The 14,718-nt window shown below is 41.5% G+C and overlaps 1 protein-coding gene across 1 annotated transcript in view; it reads left to right on the forward strand.

The window, feature by feature from the left end:
- Positions 1–10,338, forward strand: part of gpc1b (glypican 1b) — a 79,638-nt gene extending 69,300 nt beyond the window's left edge. The window contains exons 6-11 of the mRNA XM_037786793.1: positions 180–345; positions 517–647; positions 4,806–4,931; positions 5,270–5,403; positions 6,245–6,420; positions 6,931–10,338. Of these exons, the coding sequence (XP_037642721.1) occupies positions 180–345; positions 517–647; positions 4,806–4,931; positions 5,270–5,403; positions 6,245–6,420; positions 6,931–7,142 (945 nt within the window). The 3' untranslated portion in view covers positions 7,143–10,338. The remainder of the gene's footprint in view (positions 1–179; positions 346–516; positions 648–4,805; positions 4,932–5,269; positions 5,404–6,244; positions 6,421–6,930) is intronic.
- Positions 10,339–14,718: the final 4,380 nt, after the last annotated feature.

A 14,718-nucleotide genomic window follows, 5' to 3' on the forward strand; every position in this document is an offset into this window, starting at 1 on the left:
CTGAAATTCTCCTGTACAGTAGCAGCAGGGCTGTTAACAGTGAAAGTTGTCTGATGTACAGTTTGATCAACTGCTGCTGCCATTTTTATCTTTTAGACTATTACATCATATATGCTTGACAGAACAGTAATTTTTCATCCAGGTGGTGTGTGTTTATTTTTGCCCGTGCCCTACCCCAGGTGGTGCTGAGCCCGGACTGCATGCGGGCCATGATGAAGATGACTTACTGTCCCCACTGCCGCGGCATGGCCTCCGCCAGACCTTGTGCCAACTACTGCAGCAACGTTATGAAGGGCTGTCTGGCCAACCAGGCTGACCTCAACACCGAGTGGAGGCATTTGGCAGGTGGGAAGCATGCACACATTCACACATGCATCCAATTCAGCCATATGTTTGCTCAAAGGTTCGCCCGACACATGATGTTACTTTGTGCAGTGAATACAGAAGAATCCAATATACGACATATGAACCATTTCACACTGTCTTCACGCTAATTGTACCTCCTGTGTTTTGTAGAAACAATGATTCAGGTGGCTGGACGTTTTGATGGCCCATCTGGTGTGGATAGCGTGGTCCTCTCCCTCCCCACTCGCATATCAGAAGCCATGTTTACCATGATGGATAATATGGAGACCATCAACAGCAAGGTCAGAGCACACATTGGTACACACATACAGCTGACTAAACCATACAAACTGTTAATACTACACAGAATACAAAGAAGAGTTCATGAAAAAGATGTCATATGATATTATGAGTTAAACCATAGGCTGCAAACATGTGTCAAAACATATGTCATATCCCATAATATTTGAATAGTACTAACTTTACACTGTAATTACAGATCTCTGCACATGGCAACTCATTTGTCATTTCTTATTTTGTTTAAAGACAAAGAGCTGTGCAGGTCTGTAACATACATCAACATCATTAGAACATATTAGTATTAGTAGTTGTGATGGTGTTGCTTCAGCCATGACCAATAGAATCACTCATTTCCTTGATTTTTAAAGTAGTGTACTCTGCGCCACAACTGTGAGGAGATAACTCTGGTTCTATCATAAAAGCTTTTTCTGAGAGGAAACTAATGTACCAGTGCATGAGGTGCAGAATGCATGCCATTTTCAAATGAGGTGATAGTGGAAGTTTTATGACTGTTTTATTAAAGAGGACCTATTATGCTCATTTTCAGGCGCATACTTGCATTTTGGGTTTCTACTAGAACATGTTTACGTGCTTTAATGTTCAAGAAACGCTTTATTTTTCTCATACCGGCTGTGCTGCAGCATCTCTTTTCACCCTCTGTCTGAAACGCTCTGTTTGAGCCCAGTCTGCTCTGATTGGTCAGCTGGACCAAACTCTTCGGACTCGGCTCCAGCTCCGCTCTAACTGGCTTTGTTTAAAGGCATTCCAAACTAGCCGCTAGGCAGGTATTATGCTAATGTGTTACTTGGTGACATCACCACATTACGGAAGAAAAGGCGGGACTTCAACCTCGGTGTTTCAGGCAGTTCAGGAACAGTGTTTCTGTGGGGGGCAAGTAACTCTACCTTTGGCGTGGACTTTAAGCTTAGGAACTTTGCAGACCTTTTACATGCACAAAAAAACAATATAACACTAAAGGAAAGAGAAAAAGCACTAAAGTATGATAGATCCTCTTTAACGTGTTGCTCTAGTCATAGCAAAATGATTACCCAATGTTCAATTATATTTGAAAAATATCTTAAAAAGCCAAACAGTAGTTTGTTGCAAAAAGCAAAAACTGCAGCTACAGGTGAGATCGTCCATCAGCCAGTCCATGGCAGCCTCATGGCATACAGTATGCGCACACTTCTCATCTCTAGTTAAACTTAAATATATGCATATCTTTTTTCCTGCTTGAGGGAAGTAAATCAAAGTCAAATTTGCAAGCATATATTCATATAATGATTGGCACTATATTTTATAAGGCCCTGAAAACCCATTATCTCGATTCTTTCTACGAGGCAGATGGTCCCACATAAACCGTTACAACAGTTTTATTTTATGTTTTCACGAGAGATTTCTGTATTTGTGTTTTTGTCCGTGCTCTTCTCGGTGGTTTGAAGTAGGTGGGACTCTTGGGAAAAAAATGTGATGTCACTCACTTCCACGCACCAATCAGAATTTAGAAATGTTGGAATAGAACTGAGATCGTGTTATTGTTTGCTTATGTAACCGGGCGACTGTCAGTCAAATCTGTTCAAAGAACACCCACATAGTCCCGCTGGAGCATATTAGATGATCGTTGCTTATTTAGTTATGAATATTTAATTTTAAAGAGAAATAATTTTCAGAAATGTTCATGTCGCTTGGTAAAGCAGTAGAAGTAATAGTGAAGAAGTAAAACTGACACACACCCTGGATCCATCAGTTCAAAGACTGTATCTCCTCTCATTATGCTACCCTAAAGCTCCTACATTCATTTGATTGTACAATTAACACCTATCCTACCACTACATTAAGGCTCCATATACCAGATTTAACATAAAAGGATGTGAGTCATGACAGAGCCTGCAGGCCAAGCGTTTACTTCACTGTTAAATGGTGTTTGAGCAACAGTTTTATATGATCCTTAAAAGGCGCTGGCAGCAATGGAAATCTGACTTGGTGAAGGTGGAAAACAGTGTTAGATGGTGAGAGGAAAAGACAAAGCTTCCTCTGTGCTAGTTGGCTGTTAAAGAGCCGGGCTGGCTTGAGGTGAGCCGTAGCCTGGCGGACTGCCTCTGACCTGGTTCAGTATGGTAATCACACACAGCTTCAGCTTCTGATCTTCATCTCTGGGGGAAAGTGCTGTGTTGATCCCATAGAAGTCAATTCATGTCCACAGTCTGGTATTATGGTAGACACAGTGTAGGATAGATTATCTCCTATTTACATAATCTGTTGACATCAAAAGCCATATGTTGTGTTTTGTACTTTCCCCATAAACACATACCATATACAGATGTAGAAACTGCATAAGTAAATGTGCTTGAGGTCTATCCGCCACTACTCTGTTGTAACCGAGTCAACGCCATGTTTTTATGTCCATTATTCAATCTGCTGTGAACCACACAACACCACCGAGCTATGCTGCTGACAGACAGGACTGGAAGCTTAAAACAGGATTATTTTATAGTTATGTGTGAAGGTTCAAAGGCTTGAGGCTCCTCTAAAGCAGGCCAGATTGGATGACAGATTGACTGCAGTCTTACTGTATTCCCTGGGCTCCATTTATAAAAATGTAAGCCCCATAGGGACAAGTAGTGCTTTCTGAGCTGTGAATCATTTTGCTGGAGCGACGCTGTGATTGATTCTTGGGGTCATGCAAATAACCAGCACCGCTTGTCGCTGTTGGCTTTCAAAGGTAGAGATTTGTGTTTGTACTAATATGCTCAAAGGTTCTTTGTGTACTTATAGATAAGTTGGTCAAACAAAATGTTTTGCTGAGCTCTTGTATTCAGAGAGCTGGTTTCAGCATCATGAGCACCCAATTTGACTCTTATCAGGTCATTAAATGTGCGTTATCGGTCGCTATAAGCACCATAGATGTGGGTCAGTAGGGGCCTGCTATGCCTTCTATATTGTAAAAGTGAAAGAGAAACTTAAAAGCAACACGTCGTAACAAATTGTAAAACTGTAAGAAACGTTTTGAACACAAACAAAACAGCTTCTTTAGGTTTAGGCAACAGAACCACTTATGTAATGTTAGGGAAAAAGGTTGTGTTTTGGCTTAAAATAAAAAGTGAAAGTAAAACTTAACGCTTGTGAACACAAAGACAACTACATGTTGATGGTTTCACACAAGATGCAAACCCCAGTCTCCTGCGTGAAAGCCCTGTGTTTCGTGTCCCATCAACACATTCTCACTCCCAACTCGTCAGTGCACCTCGGCATTGGACACCGACGCACTGGGTGTCCCTCTTGCGTTACTTTTGGACGGACCGGGGACGGCGTGTCAATATACACTCGTTACATGCATAGTGTCGTTTCAAAATAAACTTCCGTTTTCACAGGAAGTTAGGTTTAGGCAACACAGCCACTTAGTTAGGGTTAGGAAATGTTCCTGGTTGACGTTAATTCACTGATTAACGACTCACGGGACCAACGGGACTGACGATACTAAGGAGTCACGCGACTAACGACTGACATGACAAAATAAGTCAGCGTTACTTTTAGTTCCACATGGGACACGAACACCACTCTCCTGGTTGTAAGCTTGTTTGACCTATCCACATCCACCCCCACCTGCCCTTAGCTGACTCTAACACTATTAATACTACGTAATTTGCTCCAACCGTCAAATAACCCCTCGGGTGGGTTCGTTTGTCACATACTGTCACTAAAGGGTGCCCCTGACCACCACTCCATATGGAGCTTTACACTGTCTATACTACAGCACCTCACTTCCGCTTTTGCTCCTGTCATAATTACTCCAGATAATAGAGGTTGCTGTCATCTTCTTTTATTCCTTCTTTCTGTGATTTCATGTGACTCGATGATAAAACCTACTGGTGGGTGTAGCAGGGCCCTTTTGACCCACATCTATGGGGTTTATAACTACTGATAACGCCTGATAATGGTCTACTCGGCTGAATAAAGATCCAGAATATGAACTATACTGTATATAGTGGGAAAATGAAGTTTATGGAGAGAGTCTGAAGCCTTACAGTTCTAGTTACTAGTTGAAGATGACTTACATGAAAAAGCACCTTCTGTTCTGGTTCTTACAGTGTCTTGAAAGCAGAGTAAACTCTAAACATTTTGTTCATGTATTGTCTTTCCTTCACTCTCTTTTGCCCCAGTTGTTCCAGGCGTGTGGCAACATCAGAGAGGGAGGAAGCAGCAACACAGGAGGCGTGGACATGAAGAGAGGGAAGGTTACAGTGGAGGACAAATTGGGAACCAGCACTAACAAAATGGACAAACTGGTTAGTATTTATGCGACTGAATCTGTGTCCTTGTTATTGCTCTCCGATGGCCTAGTCCGGCCCGTTCATAGTGACGGTTTATGGTGCAAGAGCCATCGCTCATCATGGGCAATTAAACCCTTTTCGCTGTTCGTTTCACCTTTACACAGACAACTATGGGGTGATTAGATGGGAATGAATGCTTGGATGGGTGAATGAGTCAGATGACTGAGCACTGCAGTTGGTTATTGAGGAAGCAGCAGTCTTTTCTTTCTCTCCTGTTTGAGTGCACCATCATGCTGCGATTTTGAACAAAGTGTAAAAAGCTCATGAATCTGCTCTTGTCAACTCTGCCTCAGGTGTCTGACGTAACCATGAGACTGAGGGACATGCAGCCGTACTGGGTTTCTCTCCCCGGTATCCTCTGCAGCGACAGAGTGGCCACTGGAACAGGGGCAGAGGATAAGTGTTGGAATGGCATGAATCGTGCCAGGTAAGGCATATAACCCGATAAAGAAATGGGTTTCAAAATAAGATGTGAAAGTACAAATATTGGCATGACAAAATTATGGTGTTTAATGTACAATATAATGGTACTGTTATGTGCTACTGCGGTGATAAGACATCTGAAGGACTTATTTTTTTTACAAAACATACTTTTTCTTTTCTTTTAGGAATACAGTCAGTCAACTGTATAAAAACTGTTGAACAAGTCCCAGAAATCAAATATCTTTTCCATTATTTATACATGCAATTGTAATGAGTTTTCATAGTAAAGACTAGACTGAGTATGTTTTGAAAGAAGGCATTTTACAATATTACACCTACAAATGAAAAAATTCATAAGCAATAAAACACATCCATTCTCAATACAATACACTCTTGTTTTTTTTTTAATGTTAGCAAACTTTAGATAGATATTGTTTTGTACATTATTGAGCTGATTTTATGACTATGCTACTGTTACATTAGTTTCAGCTTGTTACAGAACGAACAGAAAACGAGAAGTAAACACACCGTATCTCACCAAGAGACATGTTAGTTGTTTCCTGCTTTTGGTCTAGTTCTCTTCTTCTTCTAGTTTTAACACCGGTTGGCTACTAGCTTTTTACAGTGTAGTTGCATAGGTGCCACCAATGTTAGTTTGATCACCTAATGATGATGTCTTTAAAGCAACTCCACAGAATCCTGGGAAATGAAGGACATTCAATGTGCCACTTTTAGTCACTGAGTCCACCGTTCAGCAAAAGCTACATCATCTCCAGTTAACTGTGATGATGATGATGATGATGATGATGTGCTTCACATGTTAATCAAATGTTAATGTGTACCAGGTACCTTCCCGAGGTGATGGGCGATGGCCTCGCCAGCCAGATCAACAACCCTGAAGTGGAAATCGACATCACCAAACCAGACATGACAATACGCCAGCAGATCATGCAGCTGAAGATCATGACGCACCGCCTGAAGAATGCTCTCAACGGCCAGGATGTGGACTTTCAGGACACCAGTGAGTACTTTTACTATCGCAGCCCGGAAGTTTCTAAATAACATTCACAACAAACTTCATCCCAGATGACTCACTGATGATTGGAAGCTTTTTAACAAGGTCTAGATTACGGGAAGTAACTCCATCTGAGGAGACAGCACACTTCTTACATCTTACCTTGTACAAACTCTAGCAAAAAGGCAAACGGTACATTTGGAATTAAGATGAAGGTATAAAAAGGCTTGGCATAAATCAAAGTGCCTTTGTGAATAATTGAGGTCATATTTTGTACCACATAATGTAAGTAACACGAGGTGATGCTGGCAGTAAAACTCTCATCCATTTTCTGGTTTCCCTGCATCTGGACAGTGAACCTCATATTTCTCACTGGCATATGCACAGTATGTTTAATATGCATGAGTATGTGACAGTGGTCTTTATATGTAAATTCTATGAATACATAAGCAACACCATTTGTAAATTGCATGAGTGTCGTACCATTAAACTCACGTCCTGACCCTCCGTCTATAGGTGATGATGTCAGCGGTTCAGGAAGCGGCACGTGCGCCGACGAGATGTGTTCCCGTGACTCGCGCCCCATCGTCCCCGTCACAGAACGACCCATACTCTACCCGTACCTTCCAGAAAACAAGCAGGTGAAAGGCGCCAACAACGCCCACCAGAACCTCCCCTGCATCGCCATCTACCTGCTTCCACTGCTCATTCTGCTGCTCCGGCGATAATTGACGGGGGAATTCTACCAACTGGGACTGAGTTTGGGACACGGAGGTTGGGGAGAGTCTGAAAGGGGAGGGAGGAGATGTTGGGGGGTTAGTTACTTTGCCAAAACTAAATACATAAAAGGAAACAACAAAAAATCACTTGGATGGACTTCCTTTTGGTTTTGGATTAGAGCAAAAATGGAATTACGAGTATTCATAAATGTTTTGGTTCTGCTCTTTTATTTCTTGCTATATTATGACACCATTAGAGCTGGTCTTTTTCGCATCTTCTAATGTTTTGTTTCTGGTGTTTGGGTTCTCTGAGATTATATCTGTACCTAAGACATGTGTAAGACTATATTGCTAACAGTATGTTGGTGTTGACACCACGGGGAGAGGGAGAATGGGGCTTTGCAGTGGCGCTCAGATTTGTTATTCCACTCCTTTTAAAAAACAGCACTTGTGTCCAGTAGAATTATTTATTTATCATTAAGTCACAACAGACCCCAGAGTGGTTTAATCGCTCCCCAATGTTTATAGAAAACCTACGCAAACCACAAACTTAAATGAAATACAATATCGATGACTTTTAAAGGGGGATAATCTGGACAGCACGACCCAGCAGACCTCTTAATGCATTAAGCCTCACAATATCATTACGCTTACATTCGCGGCGAGGATGCGAGCACTCCGCGTCAGCACTTTTTCGCCATTTCATCATGTAAGCTGTAATAAAAGCCGTGATCACATTCGCACCGACATGATCGTCTAATGTGGGAGTAACGTGACCCGTCCGCCACTCCATCCACTCATCCACTCATCCCTACATTCCCCCTGCCTCCCCCTGCTGGGGCGGATCTCACTCTCTCTCCAGACCCTGCTGGCTGTGTGGGATCAACTCGAGAGTCTGGTGTAAGCAGAACACATGCTGGGCCGGGCCAGGTCTCAGATGACAGCAGCTTCCCACTATAGAGAACTGTATGTGGAACGGGGGTTTAAGATTGCCATCACAGCAAAGGATTAACAGTTTGTGATTTTGGAGACGTGTAGCAGAAACACTGCTGTCATGTAGCGCTTTTTTCAGTATTCTTTTTATGTGCACAGCAGAGCAAAAATATATTTTGTGTGCTCCCTGCAAGGGCCCAGCGCTCCTGTGATTAGCAGCATCATAATTGCAACTAGCAATGTCATGCTTTTTTTGTCTAATTGCAGCAGTAAAAGCCACACCATGCACGTCTTTGAATCGTACTACTATTTGTATGGCAGACACGACAGTGTACATATTTTTCTTTTCTTCTTTGTTGTTTTCTAGAAAAAAAATAGCCAATTACGTATCAAAATTTTATAACAGCCGGATCATTGTATGCTATAATTCTTATTTCATTCATCGTCTGTCAAAGCGTATCCATATCTGCCTTCCATTTTTCTGCAACTTTTCTATATCAGTGCCTCTTTATTCCCTCCCCCCCTTCTCCCCGCTCATCAGTTATAATTACCTTTAAAGTGTTCCTCTGGCTTCTACATGGTGGCAAGGCAATATGACAATGACACAGTGCTTCATTATGTGTCAACCTTACTGGGAGTGTTGTGGGAACACAGTGAAAGGCTTTTCCCTGATGAGGAAACACATTTTAATTCAAAGAAACGTCAAAGCTCTCGTTTAAGAACGCCGCGTTGCAGGACGATGGGACGACGCTTGCATGTGTGTTTGTGTGGGAATGTGTGGACTTGTCTTCGATTGAAAGAGCAAAAAGAGGGACAGACGATGGAGCTTTTATATATCTCGTTTGGATGGCGCGGAAATTTAAAATGCATTGGACTGACATTGTCTGACTTAGTGCGATTCAACTGACAGCAACGGGAGATTAATATAGCTCATTTTTCAACCTACTACTGTAATAACTCACAATCTCTATAAGTATTGTACATATGTGTAAATGGACACATATTTTAGAATACGTTGTTGCTTCAGTTGTACACTGGGACAATCCACCATGATTCATTTTATGAAAAGAAAATTCTGTATATGCACCTAACAGTTGATATTACAGCAGATCCAATTAATTTTGTTGGGGGCTCTGTCAACATTTGAGAAGCACATCTGTCAGATAATTACTGCTCTGAAAATGGGTGAGGCTGTTGTCATAACCTGACATGTTACTTTGATGATATTTTCTTTCATTTTTCTCGACATGCTTAATTAATGTGTGTATGTGTGTGTGTCTTTCTGTTCGTCCCTGGTTAAAGAAATCTGCCTGTGACTGCCTTTGACACTTTGTCTGGGGTTGGGGTCCATTTTTAGATTCAAAAAGAGAAATAGAGCGATATCAGATGGTCCACTGGGGGGAAAAAAACATTTTGAGCAAAGAACAATTAGTAAGAGCACCACATGGGTCTTCTTTTTGTGACCCTGTCTAGAAAAATCTGAATATGAATGTGAAAGTCCACATTAAGCCCCGTAAAGAATGAGAAATGACTCCAACTGTGATGGTGACATTCCAATTCAAAAGACGACTCGCGACTCACAACTTCAGTTTCAATGACTGCCTCACAATGTCATCGGCTGAAATTTGCACAACCCCCCCTTCTCTCCTCCTCCACCTTTTGATCTCATTAATTTGTTGCTCAAAGTCCCCCCTCCCTTTTATAAAACCTGCACTTTTATGAGGCCAATAAATGGCATTGTCTGCACAAAGACATCACAAGATGGTCGATCAATACGCGAGTCAACACCTTCCAGAAACGACTATTGATTGGGGATGTGTGTATGCAGATAGATGTGGCCCAGCAAGACGTCTCCTGTTCAACTGTGGTGAAACAGTGTAAAAACAATGCCGCTGTGTGTGTGAGAGGAGAGGCAGGAGAAAGGTTTGTCCAAAGTGCTGATCTCAAATCAGCTTGTGCACCTCAATCCTGTCCTCATTCATTAGGTGGCGAAAAATGCAAAGCTGGTTATACCACCGTTTAAAAACGGCTTTATTCTACACTGAGTTGAATACGAGAGGAATTTCTTAAAGGTGCCAATTCATGAGGAAAAAAAAGTACTTTTAATTCTCTTGTTTTTATGTACTTTGGTTTTGTTGTTATCAGAAATCTATGGAGAGTTTGTGCTTATGGTGAAGATAGATGCCAGAAAGAGGTTGAAAAATACAAATGTCTCATTTGCTGTTGTACCTGAAATCTTGTGTCAATTATATACATTGTAAGATTTTCAACATGCCTGTGTCCTGTTTCTTTAACCTCTTTCCATTCCGCCCCCTTTTGTGGGACAGGGGGATGTTAAGGAGTAGATAACAAGTCAACAGTAGATGTCACATAGAAGTGGTTTCCATCATCTGAAAGCTGGGAACCTGAAGATTAATTTGAGATGCAGCTCAGCACTGTGTGTCAAATTCTTCTGTGTTGATACCATTTCTTAAACAGATTTGATGCCTTTTTTTCTTTTTTACCACTCAAGAATTGATTAAAAAAAAGATCAATAATTCCTCCAAAATACCACATTGAGACACCAAGACCTTGAGGAACACCATAAAAAAAGCCATGCGGTGATTTTTGAGATTCCTGCAGGAATTGCATTTTTCGGTGATTGGATGGCGAGCACTTCCGAGAAACTGTTGCGTTTTAAGAGGTTAATGGTGGGTGTGTTTATGTTTGTGTTTTTGACAGAGAAAATAAGATATATTGTTTTAAACGAACATCTGGACGACCTTAACAGGGTTTTAAATTCTAGTCACAAACCACTGAATTCACACAAACAACATTGTATCTAGGTTTCTTAACAATAAGTTGTTTGCTCTTCTTCAAATTCAAATTGTCCATACCATCTGCCCAAATTGTTTCCCAGAGCGCATCGGGGCACGCTGCCACCTAAAAAAGGGCCAACGCACACCAGTGATGATGTCAGAGGTGACAGCTGTTGTCTGGTGTTACCACACAGGGAAAAAGAAAAAAAAACAACTGCCACATGTTCAGAGAACACTAAGTGCTTTGTCTTGTTTCTGTGTGTAGACAATGGGATGATCACCTCCCTCAGGATGGTTTTAACAAGGTGTATACTGTATGTACTTGACCGTGATCCTATGGGAGACTGAAATGCCACGCTTCACATACAGCTCTGCTATGTACAAAATGTGCTTCCAGTATGTGACCAGAAGCTTTGTGGTTCTACTGCAGAGCTGCAATGTTTCCATGTCTGTCATGAGGTTACAAATTATAGGAGTGAAAAATGCCAGGAGAAAAAACATTAGCAACATGCAGCAGTTGGGTCAGAGCAGCCCTCTTTAAACCAAGATTATGAATATTAAAGTATATCACAATAAATCTCAAGTGCCACCCTCTAAACAGTGCTGAAATACACAGAGTGTGCCCTTGGAGGTCGACCTTCTTCACACCGGCGTCTGTTTGATGTCACAACACGGGGATTCAAAGACAAACTGTGTCCGAATAAATTTAACAGTCCCAGCTCTCAAACTGTTTTTAAAATCAATCTCATACTCAATATATTTCTACTTATCTCCCTACACTGAGACAACTGTATTATTCAATTTCACTGAAATTATTAGTCACCTCCCTGCAGTCCCCTTCCCTCAGCTGCTTCTGTAAACACACACAAGGAGACACATTCACATTCTCGGCTATCGATTGTGTCTGAAGCGTTTCACCTTCTGCCTCGCTCACAGCACACACACACAACCGCACAATATGCACCCAAGTTATTCTCAGCCTTTTGGCTTTCAGCTTGCCCTTTGCTTCACAGCACTTTCATGAGCGACTGCTTCGCAACCCGTAACATGGTCTCTGTATTTGAAATATCAGCTCAACAGGGCAAAACACTTGTCAATAAAATCTCCTCAGCTCAATACAGCCTGAACCGCCTTTGCTTTCAGGCTCCGTCATGTCTTACGGTAACATGCTACCAGGTTTGTGCACTCAGGAAAAAAACATTAAAGAGGACCTATTATGCTAATTTTCAGGCGCATACTTGTATTTTGGGTTTCTACTAGAACATGTTTACATGCTCTAATGTTCAAAAGACGCCTTATTTTTCTCATACCGACTGTGCTGCAGCACCTCTTTTCACCCTCTGTCTGAAACGCTCTGTTTGAAAAAAGCCCAGTCTGCTCTTCAGACTCCGCTCCAGCTCCGCTCTAACTAGTTTTCTTTGAGGTCGTGCCAAACTAGCCGCTAGGCATTAGGTATTATGCAAATGTGTTTCTTGGTGACATCACCACATTACGGAAGAAAAGGCGAGACTTCAATCAAGGCGTTTCAGGCAGTTCAAGAGCAGTGTTTCTGTGGAGGAGAGTAACTCCCTTTGGTGTGGACTTTGGGATTTGTAACTTTGCAGACCTTTTACATCCACAAAAATTCAGATTTGGAGCCACCTTCATCGCCGCCGTTGCTGCTCTAGGGTGAGGGATAGTGGTTCAACCCCCCAGAACCCAAACCCTAGCCCCGTAAACCGCAACACACATCAGACATCCTAATGGTTTTAAGATATTGTAAAATAAATAAAGTGTGATATTGTTGGCAGAAAAGTGTTTTATCAGTTTCACTACGAGAGTTACAGGGGTGAAAAGTGCATTTCTTTCTTTCTTTCTTTCTTTGTTCATTTGTTACCTCAATGCAGAAAATGAAAAAAGGCGCCCACTGGCATTTTTTTTTTTTTTTTTAAAGGGCGAACAGCGCCCCCCCCAGAAGGTGGTGCCCTAGGCGACCGCCTCTATGGCCTATGCCTTAAGCTGGTCCTGATAACACACTAAAGGAAAGGGAAAAAAGCACAGAAGCATAATAGGTCCTTTTTAAAAGAGCAACTCATTTGGTAGCTGAATTAGTTCAAATAAATGTATTATTCTCTCCTCGGCAGCAGGTGCCATTGTCAACTTATCAAATCTTTTAGCGCTAGGTTACAGTGAGGGAATATTTGATAGAATAAACATGGTATTTGAAGTAGTTATCCTATTGTCTTAGCTGCTTTATCCCATCTATTTGAATTTGGATTACACAAAGGATGCAGGTTTTCAAATCAAAAATGCCAAAAATCCAAAGAAATAGAGATACCCTGTAGTTTTTAACATCAGTGTCAAGTCTGGGAGTTGAGGTAAGAGTACTGACAGAGGCTGTTCTCCATCTAAATCTCCCTACATGGCTGCAAATGGGCGCTGCGCTCTTTTGCCTTTTGGCTTTAACAGACACATTCTCTCACCTTTTTTTCCTCGCTCTTTGATCTGCCTCATAATTGAACTAAAGCCTCCTGCTCCCTCTCTGATTCTCCCTCTCTCGCTCTCTCTAGTACCGAGCTGTCTGAGCTGTTATATAATTTTACATCGGTACTTATTATTTGAGATCAAGGGCTTCACATCATTGCCTCTGTCAGATGACAGAATATGAGATGGGTCAAACTACAAAAAGAGCACACAGATGGAGTTCTCCCTCAGGTTGTGTAGTACAAATGTGCATACTGCCACCCAGTGCGGAAAAGGCCTCATTACATTTTAAGGAAACATGAGATCACTCAAAATTGGGATGAGGGTACATGAAATAGAAATTAGGATTCTAAGAACAAATTTGACTAGACAAAACTGATTGAAATGCATGAATGACAACCAAACTCTGCAAACCTCATTAGCCAACAGATACAACAAACTGTAACTGATCTGCTGCCTGCAGCCCATATGAGGCTGTGACTGCGTGCTAATGACAAAAACTCACGGGATATGTTGTTGTACTTTTTGTTTACATTGTTCAATATATTGTAGTATAAGTATAACTAACAGTGATAGCAGCTAAAGCTCTTGTGTCTGTCGACCTCTAGTGGTTGGAGCTCCCACCTACTATGTTGTAGAAGTGTCAGGATGGGTGTTGTGATGCTGGGTGTGGTCAGTAGAATTAATGCAAGAAGCAAAGGTTAGAGAGACTTTAAGCTTGGTTTTAAACTTTTATTTGAATGTCCACAGTAACTGCTACACTCGTAATGTCTGTGTATTGTCTACATTATTACTTGACTTCTGCTAATTCAGGGCCCACGCTGGTTTTGGGTTGCTTTGTTCTTTTCTAGTTTAGAGACAAGTGTGGTGAATTTTGCTTTTGTGAGTGTGCTCAGTCCCGACAGGGTGTGTTCAACTCTTTTTTTTAATACTTTTTTTTTTTATCATTGCTGTTATAACACTACAAATATTACAAGACACAGAAATCTTAAAAACTTTAAACTCTTGTTTTTAACCTCACAAATTCTGATTTACTTTAAGTGCTGCTCAGTGATTGCTGGGATGGGCCCCAGACTGACCCTGAAATAAAAAAGTGTAATATTCAGACAGTTAAATGATACTGTATGTCCTGGGCACCACAACATCTGTACCATAGGCAGTGCATGTTTAACAGCTACATGTAGTGGGTGACTATAGGGGACTGTTGTGATGGATGTAGATTCTGAAAAAAAGATAGATGCCAGAATCCTGAAGGTGGTTGCACAAAATAACACTGGAGGGAGAATGGAATAAGATCCAAACTGTTCAATAAAACAATTGCAAGAAAATAATTGATATCATCCCTTGATTTAATCCCACAGTTATGCACTTTGGGTGGATTTGGTTACTAC

The sequence above is a fragment of the Sebastes umbrosus genome, chromosome 12 (assembly GCF_015220745.1).
Source record: "Sebastes umbrosus isolate fSebUmb1 chromosome 12, fSebUmb1.pri, whole genome shotgun sequence".
Taxonomy (NCBI): Eukaryota; Metazoa; Chordata; class Actinopteri; order Perciformes; family Sebastidae; genus Sebastes; species Sebastes umbrosus.